The 24,280-nt window shown below is 52.4% G+C and overlaps 1 protein-coding gene across 3 annotated transcripts; it reads right to left on the bottom strand.

The window, feature by feature from the left end:
- Positions 1 to 254: 254 nt before the first annotated feature.
- Positions 255 to 23,229, bottom strand: MPP2 (MAGUK p55 scaffold protein 2). 3 transcript variants are annotated; one of them, XM_061175852.1, is made up of 14 exons: positions 23,184 to 23,214; positions 18,250 to 18,373; positions 17,952 to 17,977; positions 6,701 to 6,744; positions 5,751 to 5,903; positions 5,296 to 5,445; positions 4,718 to 4,945; positions 3,802 to 3,933; positions 3,602 to 3,707; positions 3,452 to 3,520; positions 3,070 to 3,231; positions 2,247 to 2,449; positions 1,788 to 1,916; positions 255 to 518 (listed from the first exon to the last, which is right to left on the bottom strand). In XM_061175852.1, the coding sequence occupies exons 1-14, from the start codon at positions 23,212 to 23,214 to the stop codon at positions 342 to 344; spliced, it is 1,734 nt and encodes a 577-aa protein (XP_061031835.1). In that variant the 3' UTR covers positions 255 to 341. The 3 variants fall into 3 exon arrangements, with proteins under 3 accessions (XP_061031835.1, XP_061031833.1, XP_061031834.1); XM_061175850.1 differs by lacking the exons at positions 6,701 to 6,744; positions 17,952 to 17,977 and having other exon boundaries at positions 18,255 to 18,373; positions 23,184 to 23,229; XM_061175851.1 differs by lacking the exons at positions 6,701 to 6,744; positions 17,952 to 17,977; positions 23,184 to 23,214 and adding an exon at positions 19,935 to 20,016 and having other exon boundaries at positions 18,255 to 18,373.
- Between the last annotated feature and the right edge of the window lie 1,051 nt (positions 23,230 to 24,280).

Below are 24,280 nucleotides of genomic sequence, written 5' to 3'. Positions count from 1 at the left end.
GACCACGTGGTCCCAAAGCAGCTTTTCTCTTCTCTGGACTGAGCATTATGGAGGCGACTCCGACACTCCGGGGCACGGCTTGGCCCTCAGCGAGGGACATCTGGTGGCCAGTGAACGTCGGGAGTGGGTAGCACCTGGGCACAGAGGTGCCCCACGAACACCCACCTCCCTGGCAGTGCACGCCTCCTGCACTGAAGCCAGACTCGGGGCCATGACCCAGGGATAGAGCCAGAGCGCCGGGAACGGGAGCTGAGGATCATGGCTGGGGCTCACGGTTGGGAAGAGGACGGATTCAGGGTTCTGGGTCACAACCCAGAGGGCCGAGGTCCAGGAGAACAGGCTCAGTACACCCAGCTGACGGGCACCCACTGGGGCTCCGTGCGCAGCTTCTCCAAGGCGGCCTGGAGTTCACGGAAGGTCCTCTCCAGGTTGCTATTGACCAGACTGAGGTCGAAGTAATGCCCGTAGCCCCTCTGGATGCGGCTGCTCTCCTCCACTGTCCGTCTCAGGTCCGCCTCCTGCCAGCACAAGGGGACCTCCCGCCCATCAGTATCCCCCTGGCACCCCCAGCGTCAGGGGGACCCACAGCCTGCCCCATCTAGCCCCCTCCCCAAAGCCCAAAGTACCAACCATGGCAGGCACGGACCCCCTGGCTGGGGAGGCAGCAGCCCCTCCCTGCATGCCCCAAGGCAGCTCTCCTGTAACCGTGGACAGACAGATGGGTGGTGGGAAGGGAGGAAGGAAATAACCTTTAGGAAGTGCCAAGCACTGCACTAAACACTTGGCAACTAGCGTAATCTTCACTACAGCTGTGCAAGCAGGACTAATTATTCTCATTTACGACAGAGAAAACTGACGTACAAAGAGGCCACACAGCCAGCCAATGGCTGAACGGGGTCTGCCTGACTCCAAAGCCAGTGCTCCCTTCAGTCTGACTAGGTCCCCTTACCTAGACAGCCTGAAAGGCAATTGCCACGCCTGGTCCTTGGGCCACCCACAAGGGCCTGAGGCAACCCCCTCTCCAGACCCAGCCCAAGCTGGACCGGCAAGGGTGGGAAGGGAACTTGAATACTGACTTACATAAGCCGAGGCAGAAGCTCTAGGACTGACCCAGCTGTGTCCCAGGGGCTCCAGTAGGCCCTGTTTGTGGCCAGAGCAGGCTGCAGCAGTGGGGAGCCCAGCCCGGACCTCTCTCCTGGGTCTGAGCAGCTGACCGGGGCCTGAGAGCTGCAGTATCATAAGTGGCCAGCAGAGGGACCCCTGAGTTCAGAGCTCTGCAAACCCTACACCTGCTGGGGAAGGCTGTTCCAAGGGGTCCCTGGGGGGAGAGGGGTGCCCTGGAGTCCTGCAACATCTGCCTTGAAGCCTCTCTTCCCTGCACTGCCTCCTCCCTGATGCTAACTGGTCCCTCCAGGCAGCCTTCCAGCCTCCGGCCTCCTCCCTCCCTTCAGCTTTACCCCCAGCTGTAAACAGCCCACCTCTGCCCACAGATCTCCCACCGGCTCCCCTGGAGCCCTGTTCCCACAGAGTGTACCGAGCAGGGGGCCTGGCAGAAGCTCCCGTGCCCCGGGCCAGCTGTGTCCCTGACTCTACACTTCACTTCCTCGCTCAGACCTCCATTCCCACACCTATAAAGTGGGATTCGCAAGTCTTACCTCAGTGGTACCTCAGGTGGGCGCCTCTCCCCTTCCCGACACCACCTTCTTCTCTTCCTCGGCTCTGGCTGGCCCCCCACACCACCCCAATCAGCCATTAGACCCCTCCCACCACACCTTAGAGGCCCTCACCGTGAGCTGTTTGGTGGACACCCCACTCTCCAGCGCCGTCCGGTTCATGGCTCGCAGGGTCTCAAAGTCAGGGGCCTCGATGAACACCACATAAGGGACAAACTCAGCTGTTCTCAGGACCTTCACTGCCTGCAGAAGAGGAGGGTCAGGAGTATGTCCCCATGTACATCTGGGGTGATGGGGGTGAGAACAGGTACCTGGGAATAGATGAGAATGTGGACCTGGGGCTCTGGGACATGAGTCCTGGGGATGAATGGCAAAATAGCTGGCAGGTGGCTGGGGATGGGGTGACTGGGGGTCCAGGAGGCTGAGAAAGAGGTTCTAGGTGGGCTGGGTCCCTAGCAGTAGTTGAGGGGTTATAGGGGGGGTACTTGGAAATATATGGGGTAATACTGGGGGGGCAAGCAGAGTACCCAGAGAGGTATTGAGCAGGCTGGGAAGGAGCGGGCCAGGCAGTACCTGGGGGTTGACATCCAGCACACACACCCGGCCGGCAGCGACCACGCCCCGGATGGAGTCGATACGTGTGCCATACAAGTTGCCCTCGTATTCACCATGTTCCAGGTATCGCCCAGCACGGATGTCAGCCTCCATCTCCGCACGGGACACAAAGCTGTAACCCTGGCCTTCCCGTTCTGAGTCCTTGGGCCTCCGGGACGTGTCTAGGGGGAAGGAGGGGCCGAATGGGCACAGGCAGGCCACACTACCTCAGACACACGTGCTCGTGCTCTACCTGCACCAAGCAGCCCTGCTGCCTTCCCGCACACCTTGCCCTCGCCCTCACCATTGGCACCCACAGACTCGAGACGTCCATATTGAGGGGACCTTCAGAAATCACTGTTCTAACCCAGTGCTTACAGATGGAGGGCTGAAGCCCAGAGAGGGCAATGTGCAGCCCAAAGCCACACAGCAAGGCCAAGCAGACCTGGGGTCAGCACTCAGGTTCCTGCCTCTGGTTCTGTCACCAGAAGCCCTCTTTTCCACAAGGCCACACACAGCTCATAGCCCTGTTTCACATGAGTTCCCAGCTGGGCTTTTAGCAAGTGAAACATGAGAGAAGGAAAGGTAAGGCTAGCACCACCCACGTGGCAAATGGTTCCCTGCCCTCCCCAGCCTGCAGTTCCCATATCCACCCACAGAGGGCGTGCACCACACACCTCACACCCAAAGGTATCACTTAACCTGGGGCCTACGCAGATGCCCATTCAGTGGACCCAGCCTTGGCCCCCAGGGCAGCCCCTGCTCCCTGCCTCCCACCCAGCAGGACCCAGCCCCCACTCACAGGGCACTGTGGTGCCATAGCGATCCGGATCCCACATGATGAGTTTGTTCTTCAGGCTGCGCCGGCCCACACCCTGAGCCCCGATCAGCACCAGGGTTTTCCGGCGGAAGGGGGGCATGCGGGCCACCTCCTCATAAATGAGCAACTCATGGCGGTCAAACTCTGGACACAGGGAGATGGCACTGCTCATCAGGTGAAGGGGCTGGGGCTGGGCTCTCAGGGAGGCCAAGGATAAGAGGGCTGGGGCCAAGGGCAGGAGGGAAAAACAGGGCAGGGCTTAGGGACAGGACTGGCGGCATCAGATCCAGGAGAGGCACAAGTCATTGGTGGGGGAGGGAGGGGGCACTGCAGGAGGATGGGGGAAGGGGCCCCCAACACCCACCTGCATTCTTGGTGGTCAAGTACATCATTCGCTTCTTTTTCTTTCCTGAAATGCTGCCGCACAGGGTCCCTGGCCATAAGGAGATGAGCAAGTGAGGCCAGGCAGGGCTACATCAGATCCCAGATTAGAGGTCTGGGGGGAGGACTGTACCTGAGGTGGGTGTCAGCTCCAGGTCCCGCTTGACAAAGGCTTTCCGCTTCTCCTCCAGTAGCTGACTGGGGATGAGCCCAGCGCTGCCCCCTTCTACGTGGCACGCCTGAAATGACCGTGGGACAAAGATGTGCCTGAGTAAGCCCTCACCGCCCCCTGACACCATCCCTGGAGAGACAGCATGGGTACCCAGGGCTCACCTGCCACCAGTTGGCGTCGTCCTGGTTTACAATCTGAAGCAGGTCCCCAGCATTGAAGCGCAGGCCGGCTTCCTTGCAGGGGATAAGGCTGTCTCTGGCTGGGTCATAGTCAAAGTGGCATTTCACAAATACCTGGGCCAGGGATTTGGCAAAGGGTCAAGGGAAGAAGCAGGGGAAGGCTGGAGGGGGCGATGCCCATTCCTGTTGCCACCCCTACCCCGAGGGTGGGGAGGTGGGAGTGTCACACAGTTCACCTTCTGACCCCTCCCCTCACAAAGATGAAAGAGACCCTGGCACTGCCCATCTAAAGGCATGATGCCGCAGGCCTGCCTGGTCCACCTCCCTGGTACCAGCCTCCCTTTGCATCCAGAACAAAAGGACTCAGAAGGATAGGGGATCTGCTCAGGCCTGGGGCCCTGGCCCTACCCACCAAGAAGGTGGGATCACCTGGTAAGGAACATGATCCTGGTACCTAATGCAAGATCCCCCCGTCCCCCTACACCCTCCCTCGGAGGAGAGGGCTCTGGCAAAAGGCTAGACAGCCAATAGGAGAGGTGAGCAGAGCAGCGAGACCTCCACAATCCACCAACCTGAAGGCAGCTGTATAGGACACATGACAACCCAATTCTGGGCACCCGTGCCTACACGTAGGCACATGGAGGGCTGCACACGATGCAGGAATTCATTTGTACACTCAAGTACTCCAGGCTTTAGATGCGCGCACATCCCTTACACATGCGCATGAGTGCCCAAGACTAGGGCAAACGCGTGACCGCATTCACCAGATGCATCTTGCTTTGAGTACACTGGTTGGTGAGGAGGGGCTCCCACCAGGAGGCCTGTGACCCTGGCCGCCGGGAAGCTCAGCCACCCCTTGGGCCTTGTGCTGGGTGAGGGGCTTGGTGGAGGGGCCCACCTGGCGGGGCAGATGGGGCTCCTGGTAGCTGGGCAGGATCTTGAGGATAACGCTGCCGCTGGAGTTGCGCAGGAGCTCCTGCAGCGCGCGGGGGTCGCTGCCCACCGGCTGCCCGTTCACCTCCTTGATGATGTCGCCCACATGTAGTAGGCCTTGCTGAGCCACCATGCCCCCGTGCAGAATGCGTGCGATCACCAACTCGCCACCCTCCACGCGGAATGTCACACCCTGGGGGACGGAGGGCGGGTATGATGAGGCGCCAACTGCTCCAAGTCAGAATCTTCAAATGGGTCTCTTAAGAGCCCCTCCATTCTACCCTTCCACCCCCACCCTCATAGCGACCTTCTCTGCCATCTTCTGCCCAAATTCTTTACTTACAGGGGCACCAGTGGACTGAAAGTGGGCAGAATGGAGAGAGTCACAATGTCTGCGGTCTCCTGGGTGTGCTGGCGCCCGACCCTGGGCAGAGCTGATCCCGTCTTCATCTTCAGCCCTCTCCTGACCACACTTGATCCCCACCGGTTACTCTCAATCCCCCCTCCCGAGATTCCACCGCTGGCGCTGCCCAGCGCCCTCACCAGATGCTCTCCAGCCGTCTTGCGGATGCCCACCATGCGCACCGCATCAGGAGGCAAGGGCTGGTTGCTGAACGTGGGGTCCAGGCCAGGGCTGGGGGGTGGTGTCTCATAGGTCTTTGAGGCCACAGAGTCGTGCGTCTCCAGGAGGGACTGGGGAGGTGGGGGAAAGAGGAGGGACCATGGGGCAGTGCCCTGAGGTCCCTTCCCATCCCAGTTCTAACCTCCTGCCGGCGCCACCCCAGGAGGCAAGGGCTGGTTGCTGAACGTGGGGTCCAGGCCAGGGCTGGGGGGTGGTGTCTCATAGGTCTTTGAGGCCACAGAGTCGTGCGTCTCCAGGAGGGACTGGGGAGGTGAGGGGAAGAGGAGGGACCATGGGGCAGTGCCCCGAGGTCCCTTCCCATCCCAGTTCTAACCTCCTGCCGGGGCCACCCCAGCAGCCCGGGAGAGGACCAGACCTGGAAGTGGGGCTCCTGGAGGATGCGGGCCAGCTCAGCCGCCGTGCTGCTCCGCTCGGCCAGCTGCGCCAGGTCCCGCAGGATCTCCTGCACCAGCTCCACGTTGTTGTCCCGCACGGCCTCCAGCTTCGTCTCCTCCAGCCGCTCATGGGCCTGGGGGTGGGGGCGGAACAGGTGAAACTTGATGCTTCCCCAAGAGCCCTGGGGTACCAAACAGCGCCCCCCCCCACCAGCTCCCAGGCATCTTCCCACCCCCAAATGCTGACTTTAGACCCCATCCACAGCACTGCTCCTGGTATCAGTCTCAGAGCCTCACTCACTCAGACACAAGCACACTCACACATGCGCACAGGTGCCTTGCTTTCTCCTTTCTCCCCCAAAACAGGGATGGGGACTCAGTTTAGGGATGAGAGACTCCAAAGGCTAAAATTTCATTTCCATCTCTTGCCACAGAGGGCCATTAAAATCATCAAACTGTCCCCAGCGTCCAGAACCCTATAAGCAACTGAGTTCAAGGACAGCTTCTTCCACCCAACATCATGGTTGGGTGGGGTCTTGGATACCCTGTAGCCCAGATTAAGGAAGCCAGGGAAGTGGAGAAGCTTGCCCAAGGTCACAGGGACTTTAACTTGGGTCTCCAAGCCTTGAGCCCAGTGCTCCCAGTGAAGAAGGGGACAAGATATCAGTACATGGTACCAGGAGAAGGCCCTGCACCTCTTGTTGCTCTACTGACTCTGGGCTCCATGACAATGAGCATGGGCTCCATGACAAGGTGGGCTCCGTGACAAGGTGCTCTGAAAAGGGAAAAGGAAGCCTTTGCCAGTGATGAGCCCAGCGGGGAGAGTTATGTTAAGTGGGAAGAAAGGAGTCCCATTTCAGGGATATACATGGAGACTTTTTTTTCCCCTCTGAATCATCTGAAAGATAGTTGCAGACAAAAAGTACTTTGCCTCAAAGTACTTCGGCATGAATCTCCTAAGAACAAACAGGAGATCTGCTATATAAACTACAGTGCCATTATCACATGCAAGAAATTCAGCACTGACACACTGATATAATATTATCTAATAGACAGTCCATGTCCATATTCACTATTGTCTCAAAAATATTCTTTATAGCTTTATTTTTCTGATCTACAATCTAACCAAGATCACATGTTAAATTTGGTTGTCACGTCTTTTTATTCTCCTTTAATCTAGAACAGACTCCAATAACTCTTAGTCTTTCAGGGCATTTTTAAAGAGTCCAGGCCAGTAGTTTGTAGAGTGCCCCAGAACTGGATTTATCTGATTGCTTCCTCACCTTTAGACTCAGGCTAATCATTGCGGCAAGAGTTCTATATAAGTGATCTTGTGGTTTTCCCACACTTTTAGACTGTGTGACTATTCTGTTCCCCAACAATCATTCACTAATGGATTTAGTATCCATTTATGGCCTTTGCCTGAATCAATTATTATTATATGGGGGGGGGTTGCAAAATAGTCATTATCTACATGTCTTAGTTGGCATTCTATTATAAAAGCTCTTCCTTTTTCCCTCCCACTCCTCCTCCCTCCCTCCCTCTCTCTCTCTCTCTTTCTCTCTCTCCCCATATTTATGGACTATGGATTTTTTTACTCACTGTGTTCTAATCCATCACCATCACTACCTTCATTGTCTCAATCTATCCCACATTTGTCCAGGGGAGCCCCAAGCATGCCTTTTGACATGTTCCCATCAGTCCTTGAGCATGTCTTCCTTCCACCATGAGCTCACCTTGTACTTTCCCTACCCTGGTTCTGGAATCAGCAATTTCCCCAAGGAACCCTGATTCCTTTTGGTGGGAAATGGTATTTAGGAACCAAGATCTGGGCACTCAGTGCTCATTGATTCTGGGGTGTCATCACTTCAGTAGATGTTAGTTGATTCTGACAGTTCTAATTAAAATCAAACTCTACAATACTTTCCTTATCTTCCCCCATTCCGTATTTGTAACTCCCTTCTCCTTTGGTGAGAACTTTTCCCCAAGAACATTAATATATTTTAATTATTTGTTCTGTCCTTCAATATTCAAAAAAGTTTCAGATTTGCTAAACTATTGCTACTACCTATCACAAAACTACTAAGTAAAAATCAAGATTTATCTGCATTCTTTTTGTCCTCAGAATAGTCTAAAAGAACTTACAGCATTAATGGATATGTTCTATATCTGGGCTGTCTACTGTGGTAGCTTCTAGCCACACGTGGTTATTGAGAAATGTGACTAGGACAACTAAGGAACATAATTTTTAATCATATATCAGCATTTTAGTTTATTTTAATTTTAACTTAAATATTTAAATAAATACCCACGTGTGGCTAGTGGCTACTATATTAAATAGTACAGCCTTAGTATATATCCCACTTAGGGAATACAGTCAGAATATTGCGAGAAAAAAGTTACTTAAATTAATTCCTTTTTCTGTAGGATTATGCTAACAATTTGAAATATGGATAAATTCACTTATCTGCGCTTAATTTCAGGGTGTGCTTTTTTCATTCTTTTTAATTTAATCTTTTTTAATATGTACAACATTCGCATGGTTCAAAATTTTTTTAAGAATTTAATTCTATTTATTTATTTATTTATTTCTGGCTGCGCTGCGTCTTCGTTGCTGTGCACGAGCTTTCTCTAGTTGCGGCGAGCAGGGTCTACTCTCCATTGTGGTGCACGGGCTTCCCATTGCGGTGGCTTCTCTTGTTGTGGGGCACAGGCTCTAGGTGTGCGGGCTCAGTAGTTGTGGCTCACGGGCTCTAGAGTGCAGGCTCAGTAGTTGTGGTGCACGGGCTCAGCTGCTCCGCGGCATGTGGGATCTTCCCGGACCAGGGCTCGAACCCGTGTCCCCTGCACTGGCAGGCAGATTCTTAACCACTGCACCGCCAGGGAAGTCCCTCAAATTTTAAATCTATGTAAAAAGTAAACTCAAAAAAGTCTCATTTCCATCCTCATCCCTTCTACCCCATTTACACCCACACTCTAAAGGTAACCATCTTCATTAGTTTCTGGTTTACTCTATCTGGGTTTTTTCCCACAAAAATAAATAAATATTTCCCTTTCTTACGTAAAAGGTAGAACACTATGTACACTCTCTGATACCTTGGGGCTTTTGTTTGTTTAATTGGTTTGGTTTGTTGTTTGGTTTTTTATTTAACAATATGCCCTGGAAATCACTCTATGCCGCTCTGTGGAGATCTTCCTTTATTGTTGTTATTTTTCAATCACTACATTTGCATGACTGTGTGACTGGAGTACCATAATTTATTCAACCAATCTCAATGGGTATTTAGGTTGTTTCTAATATCTTACTATTGCAAATAAAACTGCAGTGAATAGCCTTGGCATAGCTGTTCTATATCTGTGGAGAAGATCTTTCATGTAAATTCCTACAAGTCTTGCTGGGTCAAGCAGTAAATACACATGTGGTTTTGTTAGATATTGACAAACTCCCCTCCATGGGGCTTGTGCCACTTTGCCATCCCACCAGCATTATATGAGAAACTTTCCTGAAGCCTTGCCACCAGAGTGTGTGATCAAACCTTTGAATGTCTGCCAATCACATGGATGAGAAACCATCTCTCAGTGGGATTTGATTTGCATTTTGCTTATTATGAGTGAAACTGAGCAGCTCTTCATATGTTTAAAGGCCATCTGTATATCTTTTTCTGTGAACTGTCTGTTCATGTCTTCTGCCAATTTTTCCATCAGATCTTGTTTCTTTCTTTTTCTCACTTTAAACATTCTCTATATTAGGAAAATAAGCCCTTTATCTGTAATACCTCTTGCAAATATTTACCCCCAGTTTGTCATTTGTCATTTGACTCAGCTTATGTTTTTCTGTCAATGCAAAAAATATATATTTAATGTAGTTAAATTTATTAACATTTTATGCATCTGAATTTTGAGGCATAGTTTTTTAAAAAGGCATTCCTTACACACAGATCCATGTTTCCTTCTAGAATGTGTATGGTTTGTTTTCTCAATCTCTGATCTTCTTGGAGGTTTATTTTCATGTACAGTATGAGGTATGGATCTACTTTGATATCTTTCCAAATGACTATCCAGGTATCCCAATACCATTTAATAAAAATCCATAAGAAAATTATTCCTTAATTTTCTATGTGTGATAATGATAGTGTGAATTTTTTTAAGACTCTTTATCTTTTATCTATACAAATTGAAATACAGATAAAATTATGTCTGAGATTTCCTTCAAAATAATTCAGGAGAGAGAGGAGGAGGAGGTGGAGGTATGCATAAAACAAGATTGTTCATGAGTTGTTAAATGTTGAAGTAGGATAATGGATGATGGGGGTTCAAGAAACATTTTTGAAATTTTCCATAATAGAAAGTTGTCCAAGCCCATGAGATGGGGAGATTTTAATAACATCTCATAAGGATACTCTGAGGATTTGGTGAGATGGACACAGTGCCTGGCACACAGCAGGTGCTCAATAAAGTCTCGCTCCTTTCCTGTCTTCTCTTCCCCAAACGGGCCAGGGAAACAGCATCCCACACAGGGAGGCATATTGGCCCCACTGTCGCTAAATCATCCTCTGCTGGGGGAGCAGCATTTCAGCCTGACTCCTACAGTCTGGCTGGGCAGAGGGTTCCCTGCTGGGGAAACAGACAATTGAAGGGGCAAAGGAGTAGTACTCGGAGACCCGTTATGCCTTGATGATCCTCAAAAGCCAGAGGGCAGAGACATGCCCCAGAAGGTTCCACCAAACCCTATGTGATCTTCACTCATGAAGCTCAGCACAGCCCACAGAGCATCCCTGACTCTGTTACCAGTGTCTAGACAATGCTGAGAGCCCAAGGCCCCAGGAAATGTTTCAAGAATAAATAAAGGCACTCAGGCTTGCAACCATCTCACCATGGTGACGCTGGTCAGGCTCCTTCGGGTTAATGGGAGCTAGCTCTGGCCCAGGTTACGTGAGAAGCATAGAGGTTGCCCATTTTAGCTTTAGCATCTTCTGCTCCATGGATGAGGAGGACAAGTTTCCCCAGAAGCCCTCACCTAACCAAGCAGGAAGCCAGTGTGTCTCCCATGCCTTTTACCTCCCTCCTTTGACTGAATGACCCCTCCCCCTAGGCTGATCCATTCCTCCGCCTGTGGCCCCCCCAGATGTCTTACCCACAGATGGAAGATCACAGCTCTCCAAGCTCAACCTTCATGGGCCAGAGGAAACTTTAAACATTTAATCATTCAAATACAAAAGAAACACTACCAGCAGGCTGATCCAAACAGCTGATTGACCAATACTGAGAACACCCAACATGTGTCACAATTTGCAACATACTTTTCTGGGACTTTGGGAACTCAGAATTGGATTAATCATATCCTTGGCTCATGATGTATTCTCATCATTGGTTTGTGCACGGCTTCCTTTGAGTTGGTTGGTATTAAATTAGGTACTTTTGTAATAATAAAACAAGGATCTAAGTACCCACCACTTAAACCATAAAGGAGGATCTTGACAATATCCTACATCTAATCACATGCCCCACGCACCCATCCACCCACCCCTCCCACTCAGAAACCACCATCTTGATTCCCTGTGTTTATCATGCCCTGGCTTCTCATTTTACATAGTTTTATTATATCTATATGTATTCAATATATTCCTAAAATAAATATTGTTTTTAGTTATTTTAACCTTTAAAAAAAGGGAATCGTGCTATATATGATTCCTCGAGGCCTGATTTTTTTTTTCACTTAGTATTAAGTGAAAAATTGTTTCACTTACTATTTTTTTGCAAAAATTTACTCTTATTTTTCATATTAGGTGAACACATATTCACTTAATATTAATTTTCATTTAATGTTATTTTGCTAAGATTCATTCATTTTTCCCATATCACATTAGTTCATTCTTTTTTTTTTTTTTGACCGCACCACACAGCATGCGGGATCTTATTTCCCTGACCAGGGATTGAACCTGCGCCCCCTGCAGTGGAAGCGTGCAGTCTTAACCACTGGACCGCCAGGGAAGTCCTAGTTCATTCACTTTAATGGCTGTATTACAGTCCATCGTGTGACTATGCCATATCTGATTCATCTCCTCTCTCCTTGAAAGGCATCTGGGTCGTTTCAGGTTTTGCCATTCCAAACAGTACTACTATGAACATTCCAGTCTATGTCTCCTGGTGCACATGTGAGAGTTTCTCCCAGGGGGTATATACATGTCTGATGGTAAAATAACACACTTGACAGACATTCCACTTAAACGTCACAATGACCCTATGAGATTAATAGTATCAAGGCCATTTTCCCAATAAAGTATCCGAGGCTCTAATGGGTAAAATGAATTCCTTTTCACAGCTCGTGGGTGTACAGCAGGGACTCCTGTCAAAGTTTCCTGAGCGTCCCCACAGCTGTGGTGTCACTATCTGGGCGCCTGTTTTTAGAAAGCGTGCTCTTATACAGCACACACTACAGTATTAGAGGCACAAGGCCCCACAGCCAGGAGAGTGGTTTTGAATTTCTGTGGTAACCATTTGCTTAATTCGGCTCTGAAAAATCACCCTCAGCACAGCAGGGGCTCAAGCTCCTTATAGACCAGAAACTTGGGCCAGGTTCACACTTGGCTAATGGTAGAGCCGGCCCTTAAACCCAGATCTGCCAGCTCCCGATCCAGAACCGGATGTAAACTGCAGATGCAGAAACGCCACACAGCCGTTCTTTGAAAATCTTTTTCCCTCTGCCTTCCCACTCCAACCTCTCTGATCAGGAGACAGAATTCTCATTTGAAGCCCAGGCTCATAATTAAGTAGTTCAAAATCTGAAAGTAGTCCAGAGAGTGGTGAGCCAGAAAATAAAGGGACTCTTCAACCTGGATTTGGCCGTGTGATCTGCTTTGGACAACGGGACAATAGCAAATGTGATGCAAAACAGAGGCTTGGAAAGTGCCTGGGATTGGGGGCTGGTCTTCCACTGCTGCTGAGACCACCATGTGAAGCAACCTGGGCCACCCTCCTAGAGGATGAGAGATCACACCATCCTAAACATTGCAGTCTTCCCAGCTGAGACACCAGACATGTGACTGAGGCTATCCTAGACTACCCCATCCAACTGAGCAAGCTCAGACCAGAAAAACCACCCAACCGATCCACAAAATCATGAGACATAAATCAAAGTTGTTTTAAGCGACTGTGCTGTGGGGTGGTTTGTTACACAACAAAAGCTAACTGATGCGCTGGGCTCCCCACCACTGTAGCCTCTGTTTGTCATGTCCCCTGGTCAGAGTCTCCATCTTAGTGACCCTGCTGGCCCCTCATTCTTGTAAGGCTCTGCCTTGCTTTGCCAGCTCTCTCACCTCCCGCTTACCACAGGACTGGAGTCTTCCCTATGAACTCTAGTCCAATGGCCAAGACTGCATTATAACAACTCTTTATGGCTTAAAAATGCTTCCACATCCATGACCTCCCCCTATCCCGACCACAACTCTGAGAGGTAAGCATCGTTATCCCTGTTTCTCAGAAGAAATGACTGAAGCTCAGAGAGGTTCTTAGACCTACTAAAGTCACACAGCTAGCCAGTGAATCTTCTGACTCCAAACCCTGTGCTTTTTCTTCTTCATCTCATGTGGATTAGTTCACAGGCCTCCCAGCTGGCAGATGTCCCCACTGGTAACAATTTACCTAAATTTCTGAATGTCATCTGCCTTTGATTTCTCACCGTGGCCTTGTCCGTTGTTGGAACACCTGTTACTGGGTCCATGTCAGAGCTCCCAGATGTCACCCACCTGCCAGGGCTGCCACCTGCTATCTGTAGCCAACCCTCTGGATTTGTGATCTGCCTGCCAAATTTGACTTCCTTCAGAACCTGTAACTCTCTGGGTTTGTCCCCTCAGGGACCTGCTCCTCCCTGGTCCCAGATCTACCCAGTGTAGCCCCTCCCACATCATCTGCCGCATCCCTGGAGAGGAGAGTCATCAGGGTAAGGGAAGGAGGTGAATAGCTACCACATGGGGTTCCAATTGGACTCCGCTCCTGTGGGTTTCTGGGCCACCAAGCTTTTGCAGCTGGACCTTTGATCAAAGTACTTTGTCTAATAGGTTTGAAATTGATCTGTGTATACATAATCATTAAAATAGGTGAGAAAGAGGGCTTCCCTGGTGGCGCAGTGGTTGAGAATCTGCCTGCTAATGCAGGGGACACGGGTTCGAGCCCTGGTCTGGGAGGATCCCACATGTAATTGAGCCACAATTACTCAGCCTGCGCGTCTGGAGCCTGTGCTCCACAACAAGAGAGGCCGCGATAGTGAGAGGCCCGCGCACTGCGATGAGGAGTGGCCCCCGCTCGCCGCAACTAGAGAAAGCCCTCGCACAGAAACGAAGACCCAACACAGCCCTAAATAAAAATTAATTAATTTTTTTAAAAAAAGGGCAGTGACGTTCCCTTGGTTGAAGGAAGCAAACTTATTTTTAAAAAAAGAAAAAAATAGGTGAGAAAGAGTAAGAAGTAGGTCCTGTTGTCCAAAGCAAGTCACACAGTCAAGCCCAGACTGAAGAGTAGAAACTCTCCCTTTTGATGAGAGGACTGGCAAAGTTGCATTGTAAAGGGTCACGCATAAAGGGATCAGAAAGATTTTTACTGAGCTCAGATGGGCCTTTATGGAGATTCACTTCCTGTTTGTTTCACAGCTAGATAGAGAGAAGTCACTGGGTTCCCTTAGCCCCTGAGCCTCTTACGGGGGTCTCAGCATTGAAGACATGTCCACACTACCTTCTGTTGTGTTAATGCACAACTGGAACCATTCTAGGAATTTCTTGGGAGGAAATTCTGGCCGGCTTACCCCAAGAACACTTCTGGAGAAGGGAGTTTACTTACGGTCTGACACAGCACATTGGTAATTTCTCAATCAGGCAGGGGTCCCAGGACTGGGACATTGCAGGGCTCAGTGAGAAAATGACGGACTCGGGCTCCCTCAGGAGAAGAATAAACTTTCTGACAGTTCATTGCCATAGCCCTAGCACTGTGCCTGGGACTTGGTGAGCAGGCCATGGATATTTGTTGAATAGAGGACGGATGACAATGACTAAGTGAAGGACAGAGCCATCCAGCCAGCAGTCCCATCTTTGGAGAGCTGTCAAATGGGTTCCACGAGGCCATCAGAGAGGAATGCTATGGGGGTGGGGGTGGGAGGGTCACACTTTGGAGGGTGCTGGCTACAGGATCTTCTAACCCAGAGGTTCTGCATCCCGAGAGCCCCTCCTTATTTCACTGGCTGTCCCGCTATAGAAGCAATCGCTAGAGTGACTCAGAGATGATGTGGTTTAATAAATCCAACTGTGAAGTCAGCTTTGGAAGGTTACAGACGTTGAGGTTCAAATGTGCATACTCAGCAACTCCACTGCCAAGTGTCCACCCTAGAGAAACTCTCACCCACGTGCAGAAGCAGAGGGATATGAGGATGTTCACGGCAGCTCTGTGCTTTACAGAGGCAAGTCCGCGACACTGTGCCTGTCTCTCAGTAGGGGAACCAGTAAATGAATACGCTGGGCTCTATTCACCTATTGGAATACCACACAACAGTTCAAATGAATCTATATCTCTACGCATGTCAATAACTATATTACTTATATGAACCAGAAATCTCAAAAACCATAGCTGCTCCCGCTATCATTCCATTACACAAAGCTTAAAACCACATATAACAGGGGCACATTGTTTACATCTAAATACATGCGTAGGCAAGACAGGCACACATTCAGGGGAACGGCATCATCGACTCAAGCCAGGGGTCACCTGTGGGCAGGGGAAGCAGTGGAAATGAGGAAAAGGGGAGAGGCATTCACTGGATCATGCTTTTATTTCTTAAAAAGAAAGAGCAAGAACTAAAGCAAACGTAGCCAGCATTCACATACTGGAGGTGGGTACTCAGAGGTCTGTTATGTGCTTTTTCTACACACTCTCTTGTATTCACTAGTTCAATAAATATTCAGTGAGCACCTACTATGTGCCAGGCACTGTTCTACGCTCTGGGGATACAGTAGCAAATCAAGCAGACATCCCTGTCCTCGAGGAGCTCGTAATCTCTCTGTATGAAACATGCATAATTCCTTGTTTTGATTTTTAACACATGAATCCAATCCTTGACCACCGAATGAGAAGCAACTTGCCTTTCTCCAGTCCCCTACAATCTGCTCAGTTTTCTCTTCCCCAGAACCTCCCACTAGCGACCCTCTCACACCTCTCATCTTCCATCGTTAACGACTGCCCTTGGTCTTCAGCCATTCCACAGATGACAACATACCAAGCTGTGTCCCCAGGACACAGCATCCCCTGTAGCAAGGGAGCCTGGTCCCCTTCCATGCCCCATGTCAGGGCCGACCACAGCTGTCCTGTGACAGAGTCCCCACCCTCACCCTGTGGAAGACCCATCACCTGATTGTACCGCCCTCCCCCTCCCCGCCATCACTGTTATTGCCAACTTCCTGGTTACGCTCACCACCATTCACTGGAGACCCTGGGACTGCCTCCAGTCTCCTCCCCACCCCAACACCTGTGTAGACACCCCATCCCACGAGCCCTCCATTCCTAGATGTCTCTTTTTTTAAAAAATATTTATTTATTTATTTGGCTGCTCCGGGTCTTAGTTGCGGCGTGCTGGATCTTTAGTTGCGGCCTGCAGGCTCTTAGTTGCGGCATGCAGGATCTAGTTCCCTGACCAGGGATCGAACCCAGGCCCCCTGCATTGGGAGCACAGAGTCTTAGCCACTGGACCACCAGGGAAGTCCCAATTCCTAGACTTCTTTAACATCGATGACCTTCCCGTCCACTGCAGCCACATCCTAGATTGTCAGGTCACCCCCAGAACTGTCCTCCTTGGAAATCTTTCACTTCCCAACCCTCTCTCTGACTTCGGCCTTCGTTTCTTCCAGCTATACACTCTATCCCCAAATCCGGAGAGCCCCCAGGCCTTCACCTCCGTTTTCTCCCTGCTCCTCTGTCTGCTCCTGGCCACTATCCCCTCCCCTCCCAACCTCGGCCCCAGAGGTGATGCTCTGGACCATTCTCACCTCTCCCTGCATCTCAGCCTCCCACAGCCCCCATAGAGCACAAGCCTTGGACCAAAGCCACCCTCTGTGTCTCTGGCCTGAGTCACCCCCACCCTGGGATTGACAGTCTGGAGCCCTGTCGATCCTGCTCCCTGGCTTTGGTGGGTTCCCTCTCTCTCCTTCAGTTATTAATTAGTTGAACCTTCACTTCCAAATCTCCCCCTCCGCCCCGCTCCACTCAACCCCTGATCCCTGATGGCCAGCAGAAGACTGCCCGCCTCCCCTGAGAAATCTGAGCCATTAGCATGATTCCCTGCGACTCCCAGCCTTGAGAGTGCTCCTCGTCCTCCTCAGCGAAGGATCGCCCCCTCCCCAGTCTATCCTTGCTTCTTATCTCACTTGAAGGCAGCACCAGCCTCACACTTTCCCTGTGCAGAATCCCAGGGGCGTGTCTACCCGCACCCCTCACCTTCCACACCCAAATATCAAGTACTGCCAATTTACTTCCTAAATATTTCTTTCATCCTCCCCTCCCTCAAGCCCTGTTACCACAGGTCTAGTTCAGGGCCATCCCCGACGCTGGTCTCTCCAACTCCAGCCATGACCCTCCAACCATCCTCCCTGTGGCTGCCAGAGGGATGCTCCTAAAACACCTGTGTGCCGTCATCACACCCATGCTTAAAACCCACAAAAGGCTCCAAGTTGCTCACAGGACATCACAGGACGATGCCCAAGCCCCAGGCATAGCCCCCAGGGCCCTTCACCAGCTGCCAACAGCTGCCAACATCTCCACAGCTCACACTCCCTGTCTCACACCTAAAGCTCCAGCCTCACGCTGACACTTGCAGCTCCTGTACACTTCGGGCTCTTTCTCACCTCTGTTTCTGCTCAAGCAACATTCCATGGCATGGAATGCCCTGCCCCTCCTCCTCATACTTCAAGACTCAGCACAAATGGCCCTTCCTCCAGGAAGTCTTCCCTACCCACCCTGGGATGGGTCAGGCATCTGTCCTTTACACTCCCCAAACGCCTAGCGCATCTGCCTCTATCACTGCTGTTACCAAAGTGCTTTATAACTTTCTGTTTTAGTGAGTCTCTCCCCCACCTGATATGTGGCAGGTGACCTTAGATAGATGTCTGCACAAAATGCCCAAAGGCAGAAAGCTAAGCAGGATGAACTCTGGAGATTCCAAAGCACAGGCATGCTCACCCCTAACCAATCATACCCTCTACAAGTTGGCAGTCACCAAACACCCAACCATGTGGGCACATCTACACATTCACCAGTCAGGCGTGGGGGCAGCCTCCCTACCTGCAGTGGCTCAGATTCATCACCTGGGCATGGATGTCCATGCATACCCCCCTCTGGGGGTCTCTGGTGCCACATGCCCCATTCCCAGCACCCCTGTGGCTAACATCCCCACACACACTATGCCTCCCCAGGCACAGTGCCCTTGTGCCAGCCTCCCTGGAGCACTCTACCTTGGCCAGGGATCTCACTATAGGACTTTCCATAATGCCTCGAAGGAAGATCAGGTCCAGTTCGGCTGCCCCCGTGGCATTGGGGAGGGATCCCAGGTTGTCCAGGACTTGCTGCATGGCTGGAGGGAAGGAGCAGGCAGTGAGACACACAAGTGCCAGCTGAGCACAGGGGACCCAAACACACCATAGAAACCCTGCCCGCCTTACCCCATATCCCACAGAAGACAGCCTCTCCCCGGCAGCACATACTTCTCTGCCTGGCACTCCTGGCACTCCTTGAATGCCTGGGGCAGGGGCCCTAAGAGGGGAGGGGCAATTTCCTTGGCCTGTTCTCTAGGCCCTAGGTAATGCTAGCCTGGGCAAGTGGAAGGCTCTAGGCACCAGGAAGTGGACTCTGAGGTGGGGGGAGGGGAGAAAAGAAAGCAGGTGTCAGGTTCCAGGTTCTGCCCTAAACCAGAGAACCACATCATTCAACCTCTGGATGGGCTGAAGCCACAGGACTCAGCCACCTGCACGAGGCGGGCTCAGGGATGAGAGAAATGGTGCTTGAAGCATGTCCCTGAGTGCAAGTCAAGCAGGCAGCCATGCAGGAGGTCAAGGTCTACCCAGTATCCAGTACCAGCTGCGCCACTAATTCAGAGTGATTTTGCACTTGTCACTGTCCCTCACAGGCCTCAGTCTTTCCTTCCTGTAAAATGGGTGGATTAAACTGGTTGGTATCTACAGGCCCTTCAGCTCTGAAAGACAATGACCCAGAAGTTAATACAGATCATAGGAAGCCAAGGCTGAGGCCCAGAACACTGGTAGGAGCTGGGGAAACAGGCACCCTGGGGCTTGGGATGGTTGTGGACACCCAAGGGCAGAGGGCAGACCAAGTCATCCCAGGGATCAGCAAACCCTCAGCCTGGGATGGGACATAAGCAAGGGCTTGAGAACACCTGAAGCTGGGCCACTGCTGAGGTCTGAGGTGGGGGCTGTCTTCCCCCACCAGCAGAGGTGGGAGCTCCTGGCTGTGGCAGGTTCTGGGGGAAGGAAGGGAGAAGCAGAGTGTGCCCAGCTGGGGGCAGAGATGGGCAGGGGGTATCATTACTCTGCCACCCTGCTACCCACGCCTACATCTGCATAACAGCCCCCAAACCGGGGAGGAGGAGGGGTGGTGGGTACAGTCCCTGGCAACTCTCACTGCTCTCGGCAGTGCCCCCCTCCTCCAGGACGGAATGGGGGTGGGGAGGAGGAGGCTCTGAGACTGGAGCTGGCAGCTACTGTCCAGGGACTCTTGGCCTCCCAACCTCTTCCCCCTCATCCTTCCCACCTTCTCCAGAAAAGACACCCACGCCTGCCCTCCAGACCCCTTTTGCTCAGCCCTGGGCTTGGCATTGGTCAGACACCTGCAAGGCCCTTAGTGGGCTGAGAAAGAGGCCAGGGCAGGAACCCTTCCCGCTCTGCCAGGATATCCTGGGACCCGCCCTCTCCAGTCATCCTCACACACAGATTCCCCAGCCTGCCAGCCATCGGGAGGACTGAGCCAGGGTAGTTGGTGCCCTCAGCCCAGGCCAGCGCTCCCGGAGGGCCGCGCCCCCAGACCCTTAGCCTCCCGAGAGCCCGCTCCTAGGGACCCTCTCCAGATGCCCCAAAGCCCGCAGGACCAGCCCCCAGCCTCGCCACCCCGCCTTTCCCTACCTTCCCTCCGGAGCTCGACTTCCTCAGAGGAGCCCAGGGATATACCCTCCAAGGAGGCCCCGCAGCCCAGGCTGCCGGCCATGGCTGCCCCCCACCCGGCCCAGGGGTCCCGGAGTAGCCTCCACGCCCCCGCCGCCTTCCCAGCCAGAGGCTGGCAGCGCTGGAGGAGGCGGGACTCAGGGAGCGCCCCCTGCAGGGTCAGCCAATAGCAAGGCTCAGCTGTCTGACCGCCTTGCTGATTGGCCAAAGCCCCGACTGTATCAGAGAGGCGGGGAAGGGGCGGTGGGAGGGTCCTCGTCCCACGGGTGGCAGGATCCCCCAGTTTTAGTACCTACCACTAAAAGGGGAGGAGGCGGCTGAGAGAAGGTTTGCAAGGGGAGGGGGTTAAGCGTGCAGCCCCTTCAGGACGGGAGCGGTGCTCAGAGACCCTCCCCTCCCAGCCCAGCCGTGAGAAACCCAAGGCGGGTGGGGACTTGGCCCCGTCTTGTTCCCGCCCCCCCCCCGCAAGTCCCTTCTCTGTTACACCCCATGCCACCTCCTCTTGAGCCTTCCGACCTCTCCTCTCAGTCCCCTCTCCAAGCCCAGTTTCCTTTACAATGACCCCCTCAGGATCTAAGGAAGCCACCAAGAACGACTCTCGGTCCTCCGCCAGGAGGCTGTGGCACCACTTTGGCATGGGACAAATACCTCAAGCCCCAAATGCCTCCCCCAGCTGCTAGCCATGAAGCGGTGAGGGGGAGAAGAAGGAGGGAAAGGGGTGGCACCACTGTGGGCAGGGAAGGGCGCCCCAAGCCCTCTGACCCCACATCTCAGCAGCAGCTTCTCCCTCCCCATCTTCCAGTTGCGGTCCCCCTTGCTTAAGGGGGTGATGCCCGTGGGCAAGTCAGGCATCTTGGGATTGGGGAAGGGAAAAGGTGAGGGAGCAGAGACCAGGGGGTCCGGGGGGAGGGGGTGAGGGTGGGGGATTTGAAAGTTACCCCAGCCCAGAGCCACCATTCATTCCTCTGAGACCCTGTACCCATGAAGCCACCACTAGGCGCTGCTGCTGCCACCAGACTGCCATTCCCTGAGGAGTGACACCAGGTCACAGCACACCCCTGGTTGCCATGGCAGCAAGCAGGATTACACACTAGGACACTAACCCAGAGATTTAAAGGGACAGCTCCAACTGAAAGCCCCATATCCCAGCCTTGATTCAAAGAAAGGAGGGAACCAGCTGAAGGGGGAAGAGAGGGCAGAGCTGATGGACTGGAGTGCAGGGGTAAGCTGTCTAAACTCTCAGCCCATGCCAACACCCCTGTATCTCTAACCCTCAGGAAAAGGACTCCTCCACCTTACTAGAAATAGAGTTGGGGTCTCTCTGCAAGAGGAATACACCCACACCATCTCCCTCTCTCCACAATGATAGTGGCCATATTGACACGTAGGTAAGGGTGGAAGGACCCTGCTAGCTTCACTCTCTGCAGAGCCCAAGGCAAGGATCTCTGGGGGAAGGCAGAGGGGACGGGGAGGGTGAACCTGACCTTAGAGGCAGGGGCGCAGCTGTCTATCAGGCCCATGGGAAGTGTAATGACCACCAAATGAGAAGGGGCAGAACCCACCATTAGATTTTTGAGGCCAGGAGCCAAGTCCAGCCCCAGGGCAGGCACAGAGGGCCACCTGAGAGAAAGACAAGACTCCTATGCTTTGAGTCTCCCATCACCTCTTTACAGAGGAGGAAACACAGGCTCCAAGAGGTTAAGCAGCTTGCTCCTATCCTTCTTCCTTTGAATATGGAAAGGCAAAGCAGCCCATGGCACAACACCCAAGGGAGCAGGTGCCCCAGGAGTCCTCAGAGGAAGCAGGCCCTCACACCCACCCCCTGGGCTCCACTCCCTGCCCTGTCCCCCACCCCACCAGGGCCTATCAAGAGGCCTGCAGCAGGGAAACTAAATTGCTGGGCCTTCCCCTCCCTCTACACCCCTGCCAGGCACTATTAATGGGTTTACTGGACAGTCCCAGATTGAGATGCCTTTAATCACAGGCTCAGGGATGGGCTTAATTAACCCCTAAGCAGCTTACAGAGGGGCCCAGGCGGGCTGGAGCAGCGGGGGGAGGCACTGAGCCCTCCAAGACTGCAGAAGCTGGGGGACATTGGTACAGTCCTGCCACTGCATGGAGAACAGGCCTTTCCTAGGGGACAAGGGTGTCACAGTTTAGGCTCTGGCCCACTCACAGCAGCCTTCACTTTCCTAGTTCAGTTTGTCAAAGGAGAGGAACAGGCGACTCAATCTAACCGAACTGGGGGGCCTGGAACATCTTGCAGAGGTAGCAGCAGAGCCTAGAGAGAGGGAAGGGGCTACATGGGTAGAAGGCATGCAGGCAGGGGAAAATTCAGAGAAATCAGAGCAATACAAGAGCAGTTTACAATTGTTAGGGCCCTTGGAAAGCCTCTAGCACAGGGCACTTCACCTGGTGGGTCTCTGAATGCACTTAAGGGGCCGTCCCTGAACCCCTGGAGTAGAATGCAGATTTTGTGCATAGAAGACTTTGTCTATGATGAGGACCCTCGGCTTTCATCAGATTCTCAATGGGATTCAGGACCAATACAAGTTAAAAACACTGATCTTGTCCCATCACTTCATCTTCCAGATGGGGAAACCCAGGTCCTAAAAGGGAGGTGATTGACTCAGGGTCACAGGTTAATGAGGTAACAACTCAGCAGCACAGCATAATAATTGTGAATATTCTTAATGGTAACGTGCTTTCTCTGTCATAGCCTTTCCACCTCTTTACAGAAGAAGAGACGCAGGCTCCAAGAATTTAAACAGCTTGTTCCTGAGGCTTCCTAGCTTGTCTGGGTGACCCACACCCTTGCCCTAAAACCTCCTATAGAACTAAGTCGAGGCTTCCTGACCTGGCATTCTCCACGCACAGCTTCCTGTGCCCCAGCACACACACACTCCCATCTTAGCACGTGACAGTTCACTCTACCCATCTGGTGGGCACTGCACCATGGACTTCTCCAGAGCATGCATTCCCCTGGCCTCCAGGGAGGTGAGTTGTGCTGTGTCTCCAGCCCCACCCTGGGGCAGGTGCAGCAGGGTGATAGAAGTTGCCTAAGAAATGGCTGAGCAGCTGGGTGGAGCAGCCGCGGCAGGGGGCAGTTTGTTCCTACAGGGAGCTGTGGGAGTGCCTGACTGCTGCCCCCACCCTGCCTGGCACCCTCTGAACCACTGATATAAACTGACATCCCCACTCCCTTCTTACCAGACTCAGAGTTGGTGGCGGCAACTGGCATGGTGAAATCAGCAAGGGCTCTGAAATGGCTCTCCTGGAGGACGGGAGAGAGGAGGTTGAGAAGGCACAAGGGCAAAGCAATGGGGAAGGAATTAGGAAGGGCCTCCCCCTCAGGATCACCCAACGAGGTAGGGGAGAGTGCATTGCCCTGACACTAAATGATCCCACAGTCCTGGGAGGCAGGAAGAGCAGATATTACATGCCCATTTCTCCAAGGAGGAGGAGACAGAGGATCAGAGAGGTTAGTTGATTTGCCCAAGGTCACAAAGCTAATAAAGAGAGCTACAATGAAAACCCAGGTTTTATGACTCAAAAAAAATTGTTTCTGCCTACCATCTGTCTTTTTTTTTTTTTTTTTTTGAGAGAGAGAGAAAGGGTGGGAAAAAGTCCAGTTTGAGTCAAAAGCAGGAAAGATGGGTGTTCCCTGACTTTAAGCTCCATGGGTCAAGAACCACATCAGTTTTATTTTGCCTCTGGATCCTAGACCTAGCGCAGTGTAAATGCTCCACAAACGTTTGTCCATCTGTCTGACAGAAATGATGTCATACATCCCCAAGGCCTCTCTTGCTTCCTCTATCTCCCCCTGCCCCTTCTTAGCCGGAGCTGGGACAAGGAGAGCAGGGGCTCTGGGCAGAACCAGCCATGGAGTTTACAGACCCAGTTCCCATCCCAGGTCCTCCCCAAGCTGGGGTTGGATCCCTCATTCTCCAGGGGAGGGTGCAGGTGGGTAACCCACCATTCTTCCTCACTTTGCCTTCCTGGGCCTGTGCTGCTGGAGAAAACCCTAATTCCTGGTTGCCTTGACAACAGGAGGCGGTGGCTCACAGCAGGGGTGGGGGAGTGCAGGGAAGCAGCTGGCAGTGCCCACTTTAGGACTGAATGCTACTGGGCCCTGGGAGTGGGGGGAGCCACAACTTCACCTCCCCCACCAAAAGGTCCCTAGAGGGACCACTACCTGATTTTAATAAAATCTTCTCTCCTCCTATCACCTTCCCAGGCCTGAGCTGGTCATCTGAGCTCAAGTAGCAGAAATTACAAAAGTGGAAGGATGGCTCCCCTTCCTCCTG

This window comes from Eubalaena glacialis, chromosome 19, assembly GCF_028564815.1.
Source record: "Eubalaena glacialis isolate mEubGla1 chromosome 19, mEubGla1.1.hap2.+ XY, whole genome shotgun sequence".
NCBI classification, from domain to species: domain Eukaryota; kingdom Metazoa; phylum Chordata; class Mammalia; order Artiodactyla; family Balaenidae; genus Eubalaena; species Eubalaena glacialis.
The sequence above is the reverse complement of the archived record's forward strand: the minus strand, read 5'-3'. Positions and strand labels throughout refer to the sequence as shown.